Source organism: Impatiens glandulifera, chromosome 1, assembly GCF_907164915.1.
Source record: "Impatiens glandulifera chromosome 1, dImpGla2.1, whole genome shotgun sequence".
NCBI lineage: Eukaryota > Viridiplantae > Streptophyta > Magnoliopsida > Ericales > Balsaminaceae > Impatiens > Impatiens glandulifera.
Genome location: NC_061862.1, coordinates 26,219,413 through 26,235,112, shown reverse-complemented (window position 1 = coordinate 26,235,112; position 15,700 = coordinate 26,219,413). Strand labels below are relative to the sequence as shown.

Sequence of the window (15,700 nt, the reverse complement as noted above, 5' to 3'; positions counted from 1 at the left end):
CCACCGGAATGTTATTTTACGAGTTTATATAAGCGACGCAAAAACGTTCGGTTAAGTTAAGATATATAACACACTTATATGTTTAGCGACGATTTTACTATTCTAACAGCTGTTTTTATACATGTCTATCATCAAGAATCAAACTTATTTGATAATTAAACAATTTCAATCTAATAATTTAGGAGATTATGAGGTTTGCCATCCTAGCCATATATGTTCTTACATTTAACACTAGTTATAGATTGATGCTTATATACTTAATGATGCACATCCTTTCATATTTAAAATTGTTATAATAAAAAAGGGGAAACATACGGTGATGATGCATTCATAATGCCAATTCCTTTTCTTTGTTCATTGATTTCGCCTTCTTCATAAGATTTGTAGAAAACAAAATATTTTCAATTGCAGTTAGAAAATATCCAGGTAGGTTAAATTGAATGACTAATGTAACAGGCAGAACTTTTGTTTAATTAGAACCACATTCCAGTTGAAGAAAATAACAAAGAAAAATTATGTACATACCAAGCATCATAAATTCTTTTAAATGAAAGCATGAATCAGATCCAAAATCACTTACATGTACTAATAAAGTGGAATGTGTGAAGGTTTCAATTATGACAAGACTTATTGATATTATTTTATCACGAACAAATCGATTGATCTTAGGGTATACATTAATTGTAATGACTAAAAATATTATCCCAAAAACAAATTGCAGGGTGAGAAAGAGAAACGGATATGAAACATGTTATTTTATTGATTCACAAAGCATTAAATCTGAAAGATCAAATAATTTGGAATACAATCACAAAGAAATATACAACAATAAATAACCCCAAAACATCATACATAATATTCTACTTGTGATAAAAATAACAATTATCTTCTGGTTTGAATCTCATTTCTGCCTTCCTTCCTTCTTCAACTTCATTGATAATATGAGTACAATGTGAAAGATGGTCACCAAAAATGTAGGAATCAACTTGTCCCAATAAGAAGGACAATGTTTCACAAATGAATTTATAATGACCTTATTGAATGAATATCGTTTGATTGCTGGATATTTCAACCTTAACTTCATGAAGCCTTCTTTTATTATTGCTTTGTAATCAAAAGCTGCATCAATAAGCAGAATTATGTTATAAACATATTAATATATCACTTACTGTATAATATAAATAAGTTAAATTACTTACATGAAATGGGGTGCAAATGAACTGAACTATCTACACTTAGTAATGAATTGGTGGTGGTGGAGATGAATAGTAATATGATGGAGGGGTTGATGGTGATGGAGGGGGTGGAGGAGACGGTGATGGTGGTGGTGGAGACTTGTAGGTGTATGATGGTGGAGGATATGGGGATGGTGGTGGAGGAGATTTGTAGTAGTATGGTGGGGGTGGAGATGGGGATGGTGGTGGGGGAGATTTGTAAAAGTAAGGTGGTGGAGGAGAGGGGGATGGTGGTGGTGGAGACTTGTAGTAGTAAGGCGGCGGTGGAGATGGAGATGGTGGAGGGGGTGATTTGTAATAGTAAGGCGGCGGTGGAGAAGGAGATGGAGGAGGAGGTGATTTGTAATAGTAAGGTGGGGGAGGAGATGGAGAGGGTGGAGGAGGTGACTTGTAATAGTATGGTGGTGGAGGAGATGGTGAAGGTGGTGGTGGAGACTTGTAGTAGTATGGTGGAGGAGGAGATGACGATGGTGGTGGTGGAGACTTGTAGTAGTATGGTGGTGGAGGAGATGGTGAAGGCAGTGGGGGAGATTTATAGTAGTAAGGTGGTGGAGGTGATGGAGATGGTGGTGGGGGTGATGGTGATGGTGGTGGAGGAGACTTATAGTAGTATGGTGGTGGAGGCGATGGAGATGGTGGTGGTGGAGACTTATAGTAGTATGGTGGTGGAGGTGATGGTGATGGTGGTGGGGGAGACTTATAGTAGTAAGGTGGTGGAGGTGATGGTGATGGTGGTGGTGGAGACTTATAGTAGTATGGTGGTGGAGAAGATGGTGATGGTGGTGGGGGAGACTTATAGTAGTAAGGTGGTGGAGGTGATGGCGATGGTGGTGGTGGAGACTTATAGTAGTATGGTGGTGGAGGTGATGGAGACGGTGGTGGAGGAGATTTGTAGTAGTATGGTGGAGGTGATTTATATGCATAAGTTGGAGGAGGTGGGGGTGATTTATAGTAGTATAGTGGGGGAGGAGGTGATTTGTAATAATATGGTGAAGGAGTAGGCTTTGGCTTAGGCTTCTCACACTCTTTCGATGGAGTCTTTGGGGCATAGGCAAAAGGCTCGGCAGAGAGCACAACTTCATATTCAGTCTTGGACTTCACCTTTAACTTGGCACCCTTAATTCCCCAATGGAGGTTTGTTGGGACATTACATGTCGAACCTTTAGGTGGTGCATGGAGCTTGGCTTTGCATGCCCCAACTCCATATTTCTTGTAATCAAAGCCATCAAGAGTGACTGCAAACTTGCCATTTATCTTGGTTGTACCATAGGCCAAAATTTCTTTTTTACCAGTTGTACATGTCACTTCTACTATAGCACCTGTTCATAAACAAAAATTAATATTGTTAAAATCAAATTCTTTATAGAAATAAACATTGCAAACGTTTGGAGTAAGTATCTATTTATTATAAAATTAGAGTGACTTAGTTTTTTAAAATGAATTTTCTATAGAAATAAAGATTGCATTTTTGGAAAACAAACAGACAAACCAGAAAATAGTTAGTCTATTATTTAACTATTAATTAATAACATATAATTAATCCTTTTAAAAATGAGATATTCATGTATTAGAAACTATAGAAAAACTGTAAATATCAAATAATAAATTAGAGAAAAATAAAAAGTGAAGAGTTTGTCACATGATAATTAATGACGTAAAGAAAATATTTACCTTTGAGATGTTTCTTGTCATGAGATTTTTTTGGGTATGTCCAATCATAGCATTTATAACAATAAACTTTTCCAACAACTTTTACAACCAAAGGATGGTAAGAGTGAGGAGGATAGTAAGAAGTGGGTGGTGGAGACTTGTAATAGTAAGAAGGAGGAGGTGGTGATTTATAAAGGTAGATTGGAGATGGTGGGGGTGGAGAGTTGTAATAGTAAGGTTTTGGTGGAGATTTAGATGGAGGAGGAGGAGATTTGTAAATGTAAGGTTTTGGTGGAGACGGGGATGGAGGAGGCGGGGATTTGTAGTAATATGGTGGTGGAAGAGATGGTGATGGAGGTGGTGGTGATTTATAGTAGTATGGTTGAGGTGGAGAAGGCGATGGAGGGGGAGGAGACTTGTAGTAATATGGAGGAGGTGGAGATGGTGAAGGAGGGGGAGGGGACTTGTAGTAATATGGTGAAGGAGGAGATGGAGAAGGTGGTGGTGGAGACTTGTAATAATATGGTGGAGGAGGAGATGGAGAAGGTGGCGGTGGGGATTTGTAGTAGTATGGTGGTGGTGGAGATGGTGACGGAGGAGGAGGGGAGTTGTAGTAGTATGGAGGAGGAGGAGATGGGGATGGTGGCGGTGGGGATTTGTAGTAGTATGGGGAAGGAGGAGGGGGAGATGGAGGAGGGGGAGATTTGTAGTAGTATGGAGGAGGAGGGGAAGGCGACGGGGGTGGGGGAGACTTGTAGTAGTAAGGTGGAGGAGGAGACGGGGAAGGAGGCGGAGGAGATTTGTAATAGTATGGAGGAGGTGGTGATGGAGAAGGTGGAGGAGGTGATTTATAATAATAAGGTGGTGGCGGAGATGGTGATGGGGGAGGAGGTGACTTGTATACATAGGGAGGCGGGGGTGATGGTGACGGGGGAGGAGGTGACTTGTATACATAGGGAGGTGGGGGTGATGGTGAAGGCGGTGGAGGTGACTTGTATACATAGGGAGGCGGGGGTGATGGTGAAGGCGGAGGAGGTGACTTATATACATAGGGAGGCGGGGGAGATGGAGAAGGTGGAGGAGGCGACTTATATTCATAAGGAGGAGGTGGAGAAGCATAGACGTAAGAGTCAGCAGAAACAGAAGTATTTAAAAGTGTTGCTAAAGCCATAGAGAGAAGCAAATGTGGCCAGAGACGGCGGCCACCTTGAGCTTCCATGGTGGTGTATAGAGAGCTCTCTATTTTGTACTCTTAAAAGAGAGAGAGATAGTGAGTTGTGATTGAAGAAAAGTGTGTTATGAAGGATGCTTTTATAGGAGTGGGGAAAGAGTGTTTAAGTCTTTGTAAATTGTCTTAGAAATAAAAAGGTATTTTTTTTTAAAGGGAGCTGTCAAAATGGGACAAATTCAATAGGCTCCTTTGATTTGATTAATTATGTTTAAATGTGTTGTCTCCCCAGCTGGAAATAACAATGTTTCTTCCTCAAGGCATCCACCATGACAATTGAATTAATATAATTTTCTAGTCGGTCGATGATCATATAAGAATAAGTCACCTCCTACCATTTTCAACTTCATCCGTTAATATTATATCCAATTAAGTTCAAGCTTCAACCCTAATATATTCATTAATAAATCCCACTTCTCTTCCATGTCAAACTGTGTATGATCACACTAGCAAGGGAATGTAGATTTGTAGTTGTTGTATTATATTGTATATATTAAAAATGTTACATCACATTATTAGGCAAGTGTAATCTCTTAATCATAACAAATGCCATGTGCAAGCAATAAGTGGAAGTTTCCAGGCTTTTCTGCCTCATGATTTTGAAGGGAATGAAGGGAAAAAAAATCATACAATTTCTTCCGTTAATGTATGACTTCAATCAAAGATTTAACGTTTGACTTTTGAACACTATCATCATATCATTTAACTGGTTTCTAAAGGATATTAGATTAACTGTGAATTCTTCATTATTGAAGCATTGGTAATTCTAAACAATTTAATCTTATGTCTAACCAATTCTCTTTCTCATTTGGATGGCAGCAAAGTCAAATTACACCTCATATTTATGTATATACCATCCTCTTTAGAAATAAATTAGGTAAACCATCAAATAACTTAATTAAGATCTCATGGGGTGCTTCATTTTGCAAATACAAGTATGACTAAATTATAATGTATTTTTGTAATTTTGACAACGAAAATTCTGAATAAGCATGAAAAAAAAGTGTATCCAAACAATTAAAACAAATTATTTATTTGTCTCATGAATGTTGGTTGGACGTGTTTTGTTTGAGTTTGAAAATTGAAAATTGACAATTGAATCAAACTAGTTTTAAGATTTGAGATTTTAAACTTTTGTTTTAGGAAGGATAACTCTGTATTGTTTTTCTAATAAAATAATTACAAAGAATTATAAATACCCGACCTTAAATGCAACCCTATTTTATCTCGATTTCAGGATAGTTGGTTACCCATTTTTATCCCTATGATTCACATGATATTACATGCATGCCCTATCCCAAATATGCATAAATACAATTATATCATATTTAACTTTCATATGTCCTTTACAATTTTTTATATATTAGGATAATTTTATAAAAATTTCTATATATACATTTAATTTTGTTATATAAATAAATAATTTTGAATAGAATGAATCATCAGATGAAATCTTTTAAAATAAGTTAACAATTAGAGTATAAAATGAAATCGTGAAAAGATAAAGGTGATATATATAAATTTTCCCTTGCATATATAATAACCTATTTAAAGTCTAAAATTAATCAAAGACATAGTGTAAAAACAGTTGTCAAAATTAATAGTCAATTATAATTTTATAATATAAAAGAGATTTCTTCACATGATCTCCGGTTATTCCGAACATAAGTTTCATTTTGATCATAATTCATAATACACGTTACATTTTTACAATAACTATAGCCAATTATTGACCAGTTTGTCTTTTTATGCTTACAAAATATTTTCCATTGTTCATGCGCATAATGTTAAACATCCCCCCTACACAGATTATAAAATAGTAAATTGTCACTCAATACACCATTAATATAAGGGGAATGGTCATTTTATTAAGATTTTTGAAAGCTAAATTGTCATTTTTCTATAGAAGATATCAAAATGATGATGAAAACAACCAAATATTTTTAATTCACATTTTTTGAGAAACATTTCTTTTTCTCCACTAAAAATATCTTAAATTGAAATGAATCGTACAAGTTGTGTTAATTCTTAGAGTTAAACTTTGATTTTTTTTTTCTCATCTAATAATATACAGCAAAAGTCATGCGGTTGTTACCTAACTAACTTTTATTAGGTTTAAACATTTTCTAAACATCCTCCAATTGACTTCCCAACCACTTCTTTTTCGATACTAGATTTACATTTTTTTTCTCAAACATTCAGTCCACAAATTTAGAAACACTAAAAAGTTCTGATTTAAACATTCCATTATAAAATATTTGTTAAACATTAATTTCTGCCAATTAGAATATAACTAATATTGATTGATGTGAAATTTAAGAAATCTAAAATAATACTTAGGGTTCAACCTTAAACGGTTTCGGTTAAAACCAGTTTTACCTCTTATTTAACAAACTGGTGAACCGACCAATATTGGTATCGGTTTTATTAGTTTTGGTTACCGGTCGATTAACCAGTTTAAACATTAACCAATAATTCAGTTTTTTAAATTAAGTTTTAAACTTATTAAATAATTTTTTTTTCGAAATATTTGTTTGCACCGTACTTTTATACTTTTATGGTCTTCTCCATTTGCATCTATGTTATAATATATTATATTATTGTTATAATATAATATATTATAATAATACTTCATAGATATATTTAAAAATATGTTATAATATATTATATATTTCAAAAGTTTATATTTTAAAACTAATAGTCATATAAATTATATTTTTTTAAATAATTCTATAAAAATTATAATTTAAAATTTAAAAATAATTAATATATATTATTAAATATTATTTATAATATATCTAATATTTACAAAATAATAATATAAATATATGATTAAATTATTACGTTTATCGGTTAAACGGCTAAAAAATTGGTTCAACCGAAAATCGAACCGTAATCGGTAAAAAATCGGTTAATCAGAACCGTTAGAATCGGTTAATTGGTTAACTGGTAAAATGAAACCGGTAAGTTATCGGTTCAGTTGAGTTATCGGTTTATCGATTTTTTTAACAATCCTAATAATATTAAAGGTTAAGTTTAGAGAATTAATGATGAAAAAACTGTCGGCTTGTAGTGTGCCACCAACTTCTGTATATTATTAACAAACTATCAAAAACCTAAATTATTATATATACTCACAACTAATTACAAGCTTAATATTAGACTATTAGTCATTTCCAACCTACATAAAATTTATAATTTTTAACTTTGATATTCACTCCTCAAGATATAATCTCTAAAGGTATTTTTGATTAATATCAAAACAGAATTGGAGTTTAATTCCAATTATTATGATGCATCATTTAAAATTAAGAATTGAATTTATTAAGTTACAAAGAACTAATATTTTTTAATTTAGTAAATTAACTTGTTAAATTAATATTTCTTTCTTAATAAGAATTCAACTCTAAACAAAAACTCTTAACACTTAAGATATCCTAATAGATTGTATTAAATTGTAAACACTAAAAATCTAGAACCTCACCTTGCCACATGCCGAAATGCTCAGTTCCATCAAAGATCTCTACCGCAAACTTCAAATTCGACATTTGTGTCCGCGTCCGGGATGACGAAGGAGTTGACGCCCTTTTGAAGACTCTACCATGCTAAGGACGAACCTTCGGCTCTGATACCACTTGTTGGGGAAAAACCCTGACAGAAACACAAAAGAAGAAAAACAAACTGAAAGAACACTAACAGAATTTGATAATGGAGTTCGGCCAAAATGTTGCCTACGTCTCCGAGCACTAAGGCTATCAATTAATAAGGAAGAAGAGATACAAATTTGGGTGCGATAAACCAAAGAGGGGAGAGTTTCTTTTATACACTAAGAAATTTCCCCAACTCCCATCATCTTCCAATGTGGGATTTATGCTAATTGTGAATATAGTTTCTTTTATATACTAAGAAACTTCTTTCACTCCCATCATCTTCCAATGTGGGATTCTAATTGTGCCAAAAAACAACAGGAGATTCTGAAAATTCAAAAGATGGGATGCATGGTAGTTCAAAAGAGGCATTAGATTCGTATGCGACGAACCCCGATAACCATGGAAAGAAGAATGGAAAGTTCACAATATCTTTTCAGCAAGTTTTGTGAAATTAAAGATGATGAAAAATAAGAAAAGGAAACATCTAGTGATGAAAGTCATACTCCTATCAAAGAAGCTTCTTCTAGAGAAACAATATAATCCCCGACACCTAAGGCTCAAGGCCCCATACACTGTAAGGCTCTAAAAGGAATAATGGAGGGTGCAGATTTTGCTATTCATAAATCAACAAGAGAAAAAAGAGGGAAAGAAAGAGAATAACTATATGGCGGGGAGGAGGACATTGAGAACCTAACTTGTATTATCATTCATGGCCCCATACATTAAGGGTCTCAATGACCCTCTTAAATGCAAGGAGATCATTCAAAGGCATAAGATCATGATTCGAGGAATTCTAGAAACGAAAGTCAAATTGAGGTATGTGGATAGAATTAAAGATCTTTACTTTGAAGAAATTTGGAAGTTCTTACATAATTCAAATACAAGCAATGGTCGAACTTGGGTTGGTTGGAACAGTACTGATTTGATGGAGGTCAAGAACATCTTTTTAGGGATCAGGTTATCATGATGGAGGTTACATGCAAGGCAACATTGGTGAATATTCATGTGGATGTGGTTTATAGTAGCAACTCAGAGTGTGTAAGGAAGCCATTATGGAAGGATTTAAATAACTAGGTTGATTCAACTAATTCATGGGCTATTTTGGGTGATTTTAATGTTGTCAAATTTGGCCATGAGAGGAATTCGTAGTCTTATACTACATAATCAATACTTTAGTGTAATGACTGCATAAGAAGCAATGGATGCATTAAGCCTACTAACTCTGGTAATGCATTCACTTGGTCTTAGAAATGAGAAAATGAATAGACGAATAGTTGATGGAGTGTTAATCAATGAGGATTGGGCTGTGATGTTCCTAAAAAGCCATATTCATGTTCTTAACCCAGAAATTTCTGATCATTTCCATATCAAGCTATTATGGGAAAAGGAGGAAAGAATCAATAGGTCTTTCAAGTTCTTTAATTTTTTTATGGAAATCAACAATTTCAAGGTCATTATGAAAGAAGTAGGATCTAAACAAGTTCGGAGATCAAAGATGTATCAAATTAGTGAGAAACTAAGGATCCTTAAAGATCAGCTTTAGAAGTTTGATAGGAAAAAATTTAGTAATATTTTATTAAGGGTTTCTAAGGCTAGAAAGATTCTTGAAGACATCTAGAAGAGGGTTGTTGGTGATCGGGTGTCTAATTTGTTGATTTTGGGAGAAAAGGAGTCAATTCCGAAATTTCAAGCTCTTAATTCACAAGAAGACAGTTTTGCAAGGCAGAAGTCAAGATAAATTTGGCTATCTCTTGGTGATAAAAATACATGATTTTTTAATACAAAATGTTCTGCAAGGAATATGAGAAATTGTGTTCTCATAATCAGGAAGAACCATCAGTAGCAGCCAAATGTTCTGTGGAGTCAAAGGGTGTGCTAACAACTTTTGTGTCAATAATACCAACCCGAGATATGAGATCAGTTGCGTACTTAGTTTGTGATAAATAGTAACTGGATTTGTTAGAAGCTATTTCAAGTCCCAAGAAATAATTTAACTTTCCAAGATCTTTCATTTCAAATCGTTGATGTAGAAAATTCTTTAGATCACGGATTCTATTTGTGTCATCATCAGTAATTATCATGTCATCCACATAAAGTAAAAGTAAGTTACAACCTTGATCTATTTTGCGCAAAAACAATGCATGATTATAAGAGCTGGATTTGAAACCAAGATTACCAATGGTGTAGCTAAATTTGGCGAATCACTCCCTATGAGCTTGTTTGAGACCATAAAGAGCTTTGCGGAGTCTACAAACTTTATTTGGAGGATGATTATACCCAGGTGGAGGTTGCATATACACTTCTTCTGTTAGTTCACCATTAAGAAATGCATTTTTTACATCCATTTGTAATAGTTGTCATCTTTTGCTAGCAGTTACTGCAACGAAGCTACGAACCGAGGTCAATCGAGCAACAAGAGCAAACGTTTCCTCATAATCAATACCATATTCTTGAGTATATCCCTTAGCAACAAGGCGAGGTTTATATCGTTCAACTAAACCATCTGCTTGTATCTTAATTTTAAAAACCCATTTACAACCAACGACTGACTTATGTGAAGGTAAATCAACAAAGTCCCAAGTTTTGTCTTGGTAAGTGCTTGCAATTCTTCTATCATTGTTTGCTGCCATAAAGGATTAGAGTTGGCCTCGTGAAAAGTACGAGGTTCATAAAGAGAGACAATAGCTGAGTACACATTAAATTTGCAAAGACGAACATAAGGTTGACTTACACGATTGGTACGACGAGGAGTTGGTGGTGGTGGTGGTGGTGATGGTGGTGATGGTGATGGTGGTGGTGGTGGTGGAAAACAAGAAGATTCTTGAATGATATGATCAGATGAGGTATGTGCCAAATTTTGAGATGGAGAAGATGTCGATGTAGGAAATGCAGATGGAGTTGAGTCGCATGAGTTGTTAAATGGCCCTACACAAGAAATGTCAGGAAACAGAGCTATGGTAGGATCACAAAAAAATTGAGTAGGAGGTTCATTGACTCTAAATTTAGATATAGTTGAAAACATCTTATGTTCCCAAAATGATACATGACGAGAGATACAAAGATTGAGAAAATGGATCCCAACACATGTATCCTTTGTGTTCGATTTCATAACCTAAGAAACAACATAATCGAATTCGAGGTTGTAATTTATTGTATTCATGAGGTTGTAATTAAACAAAACAAACACATCCAAAAACTTTGAGAGTTTGATAATTCAGAGCTCGATTAAAAAGACGTTCAAAAGGAACTATGACAGAATTAGGAATGCAATTGATAGTATAAACTGCTGTGAAAGCTACTTCTTCCCAAAAGTTATCGGGATAAGAAGACAAGATGAAAAGGGCTCGAAGAACATTAAGAATAAGTCTATGTTTTCGCTCTACCTGACCATTTTGTTGAGAAGTTTCAAAACAAGATTTTTGAATAATTGTGTCCTCTTGTGATAGAAACTCTATGAATTTTTTTTCTTTGTATTTCATGGCATTATCAGTGTGCAAGATTTTAATTTTGGAGGAAAATTGAGTCTAGATCATATTAGCAAACCGAATATAAATTGAGGACAATTCAAACCTATTACGCATCAAATAAATCCATGTATAACGAGAAAAATCGTCAATAAATATCACATAATATTTTAAACCACCTATATTATTATGTGGTACAGGACCCCAAATATCAGAGTGAATCATATCAAAATCATTAGAAAGCTCACAAGAAACACAATCAAAAGTTTCAGTCTTAATAGGGCCTAAAGAACCACTAGAAATTAAAGAACTCAAACGATCTTTAGAAGAGTGACCTAATCGAGAGTGCCAAATTTGAGAAGTGATAGCTCCAACAAAATATTGTGATGGAAAAGATAGAGAAGTGAGTTCAAATAATCGTTCAACATTACGTCCCGTTTAAATGATTTTATTTGTTTGAGGATCTTGGACAACACAACCATTACTCGAAAAAGTTATATTAAAACCGAGATCACACAGTTGTCCAACAGAAATAAGATTTAACGAAAGTTTTGGAACAAAAAATGTTTCAGGTAAGGACAATATAGAAGTTTGAGCAGTACCAATAGTTTGAACATTCAAAGTAGTATTATCAGTAGTTTGAACAACATACGAAATAATAAGCTTTCTAGTGGATGTAAGAAAAGATGATTCAGAAGTCATATGATTACAACATCCTGAATCAAAAAAATCATGAGGTAGAAGTACCTGGTATGGCAGATAACACTAAAGAATATGGAAATGGAGAAGATGTAGTAACATGATTTGATTGAAGTTTTTTTGTAAGAGTGATTGAATGTCTGTAAGAGAAAATGTGAGAAAAGTGTTCTCTAATGAAGTAACTGTGACACAGGAGAATACAAACTTGGAAGATTTTTCCATTAAAATTGAATTAATATGAACATCAATATTCAAAAATAAATACACAAACCTTAAATGACCATAAATCTTAGAGCCTAAACTCTTATACCATGTTAGTCGTTTAAGAAAAAGAGAATAATTATGTGCATCTTTATTCAATATAATAAAGGTATTTATACTTGAGTTACATTAGTCATATAAAAAAACTATAATATAATATATTATAGAATAGAAATATATTATATTATATTATATAATATATATCGATATAATATATTATTATATTATATATACACTAAAGTCTCATCTTCTTTAAAAAGATCCCTACAATACAATTTTAAGTTTAAATATTAATGTATGCTTTCACAATTAATGTTATTAAGTTTTTTTTTCTCTCTCTAGTATTGGATTTCGCTCTATAAATAGATTCTAACTTTACTTACATTTTTTTGGCTTCGTTTTAATTCTTAATTTTTTTTTCTCATTCTTCATGGCTTCGTCTACACTCTAAAGAGACTTTGATTCTAACTTTTAAGATTTTGTCTTCGGTTATTGGCTTTGATTCTAATTCTAAAGTAGTGTATTAATGATTTTGAGGTTGTTGGCTTTCTTGGGTTATTTGATTTTCTTCAGTTTGTTATTGTTTTAGCTTAGTTTGTCTATCTGATGATTAATTAATATCAAACGGATATTTTTTATTTAAAGAAATAATTTGGTATTCCTAAAAGATAAAATTATACATATTTTAATCAAACTCGACAATTCTTTGTCTACCCATCTTTCAAATAATTTTTTCCAAAATACCTATATTTTCATTCACATTTCTCTCTCTAAATCATTAATTAACCACTGATTACACATCATTCCCCTTAAACTCAATAACTATTATATTTTATAAATATAATATAAATGTATAATTAAAATTATTAATATATATATAAAATAAAATATATTATATAAATATTAAAATAACATATATTTTATTTTTATACTAATTTATAAATATAATATATATAATTCAAATTATACATTATAAATTAAATAATTTAAATAAATATTATAAACTAAAAAAATATGATACATGAAAATAAAATAAATTACATAAATATTTAATATTATATATTAAAATAACACATATGTTTTATTTTTACTTAATTTTAAAAATATAATAAATATAATCAAAACTAAACATTCTAAATTAAAAAATAAATAATATTATAAACTAAAATAAAATACCTAACATTAATCTTAAATAAAATAAAATAAAATAAAATAAACCTTAAAATAAATTCCATAAATCTTAAAATATTTATAAAAATGTCAATTAAAACAAACTTTAAAATAAAATAAATTACATAAACTTTAAAATATTTAAAATATTTTACGTTTTAATGTAAACATGTGTTATTTTAATATTTATGTAATATATGTATTATTTTAATACTTATATAATTTAATAAATTTTATTTTAATATATAATGTTAAAGTTTTATGTAATATATTTTATTTTAGTGTATAATATTTTAATTAAATTTATAATATTTATTTAAATTATTTAATTTAAAATGTTTAATTTTTATTATATATTATATTTATAAAATTAAGTAAAAATAAAATTTATATGTTAGTTATATAATATATTTATAAAATCAAATAATGATTAAGTATAGGGTGGAAAATGAGTAATTAATAGTTAATTAATGATTTAAAGAGAGAAATGTGAGTATTTGGTAATGGGAATGAGAAGGTGGGTAATTTGAGAAAAATTATTTGATAAATGGGTATAACAAAAAATGGTTCTTCTAAAGTTATTGTGGGCTAATAATGATTTACGTTGTTGTTGTACTGTTTTTCGTTGATATTTTTTTTTTTTTGTGTGTGATCTTTTATGTAAATTGTTTGTTTTATTGTGATTTTTGTAATTTTATGGATCAATCAGATGTATTTTTATCTTAAAAAAAATCATTAGAAAAACTGTACAAAACTGTCGTCTTAAAAATTGACATTTAATGGATCAAGAAATTTTAATTTCTTGATTAATAATTGAATACAAAAATAAAATTATCTCATCAAATGAAAAAAAGTCACAAATCAACCTAAAAATACCTGGATTATGTAGAATTTCTTGTTATAATCCAGGTTAAAAATAGGGCGGAAAAGAAGATTCAACTAGGACACAATTATATGCACCCATCTAATATTAGGTCACAATAATTATGGTAAAAAAAATAGTGTTAATTTTAATGTTCATATTTTCACACTTAACCAAAAGTATTTCAGTCAGTAAAAAATATGGCAACTAGAGAATAAACGACGCTATATTAACTGCACTTAATCGAACGTCAGTAACAAAATTTTCCACCGGAATGTTATTTTACGAGTTTATATAAGCGACGCAAAAACGTTCGGTTAAGTTAAGATATATAACACACTTATATGTTTAGCGACGATTTTACTATTCTAACAGCTGTTTTTATACATGTCTATCATCAAGAATCAAACTTATTTGATAATTAAACAATTTCAATCTAATAATTTAGGAGATTATGAGGTTTGCCATCCTAGCCATATATGTTCTTACATTTAACACTAGTTATAGATTGATGCTTATATACTTAATGATGCACATCCTTTCATATTTAAAATTGTTATAATAAAAAAGGGGAAACATACGGTGATGATGCATTCATAATGCCAATTCCTTTTCTTTGTTCATTGATTTCGCCTTCTTCATAAGATTTGTAGAAAACAAAATATTTTCAATTGCAGTTAGAAAATATCCAGGTAGGTTAAATTGAATGACTAATGTAACAGGCAGAACTTTTGTTTAATTAGAACCACATTCCAGTTGAAGAAAATAACAAAGAAAAATTATGTACATACCAAGCATCATAAATTCTTTTAAATGAAAGCATGAATCAGATCCAAAATCACTTACATGTACTAATAAAGTGGAATGTGTGAAGGTTTCAATTATGACAAGACTTATTGATATTATTTTATCACGAACAAATCGATTGATCTTAGGGTATACATTAATTGTAATGACTAAAAATATTATCCCAAAAACAAATTGCAGGGTGAGAAAGAGAAACGGATATGAAACATGTTATTTTATTGATTCACAAAGCATTAAATCTGAAAGATCAAATAATTTGGAATACAATCACAAAGAAATATACAACAATAAATAACCCCAAAACATCATACATAATATTCTACTTGTGATAAAAATAACAATTATCTTCTGGTTTGAATCTCATTTCTGCCTTCCTTCCTTCTTCAACTTCATTGATAATATGAGTACAATGTGAAAGATGGTCACCAAAAATGTAGGAATCAACTTGTCCCAATAAGAAGGACAATGTTTCACAAATGAATTTATAATGACCTTATTGAATGAATATCGTTTGATTGCTGGATATTTCAACCTTAACTTCATGAAGCCTTCTTTTATTATTGCTTTGTAATCAAAAGCTGCATCAATAAGCAGAATTATGTTATAAACATATTAATATATCACTTACTGTATAATATAAATAAGTTAAATTACTTACATGAAATGGGGTGCAA

At 31.4% G+C, this 15,700-nt stretch overlaps 2 protein-coding genes across 2 annotated transcripts; both read right to left on the bottom strand.

The window, feature by feature from the left end:
* Positions 1 to 1,215: 1,215 nt before the first annotated feature.
* Positions 1,216 to 4,104, bottom strand: LOC124922532 (extensin-2-like). Its single transcript, XM_047463264.1, has 3 exons — positions 3,329 to 4,104; positions 2,907 to 3,052; positions 1,216 to 2,554 (listed from the first exon to the last, which is right to left on the bottom strand). Exons 1-3 carry the CDS (start codon positions 4,102 to 4,104, stop codon positions 1,236 to 1,238), a joined length of 2,241 nt encoding a protein of 746 aa, XP_047319220.1. The 3' UTR covers positions 1,216 to 1,235.
* Positions 4,105 to 9,586: 5,482 nt separating this feature from the next.
* On the bottom strand, positions 9,587 to 10,108 carry LOC124921832 (uncharacterized mitochondrial protein AtMg00810-like). The gene is made up of 2 exons (XM_047462533.1): positions 9,991 to 10,108; positions 9,587 to 9,882 (listed from the first exon to the last, which is right to left on the bottom strand). The coding sequence occupies exons 1-2, from the start codon at positions 10,106 to 10,108 to the stop codon at positions 9,587 to 9,589; spliced, it is 414 nt and encodes a 137-aa protein (XP_047318489.1).
* Positions 10,109 to 15,700: the final 5,592 nt, after the last annotated feature.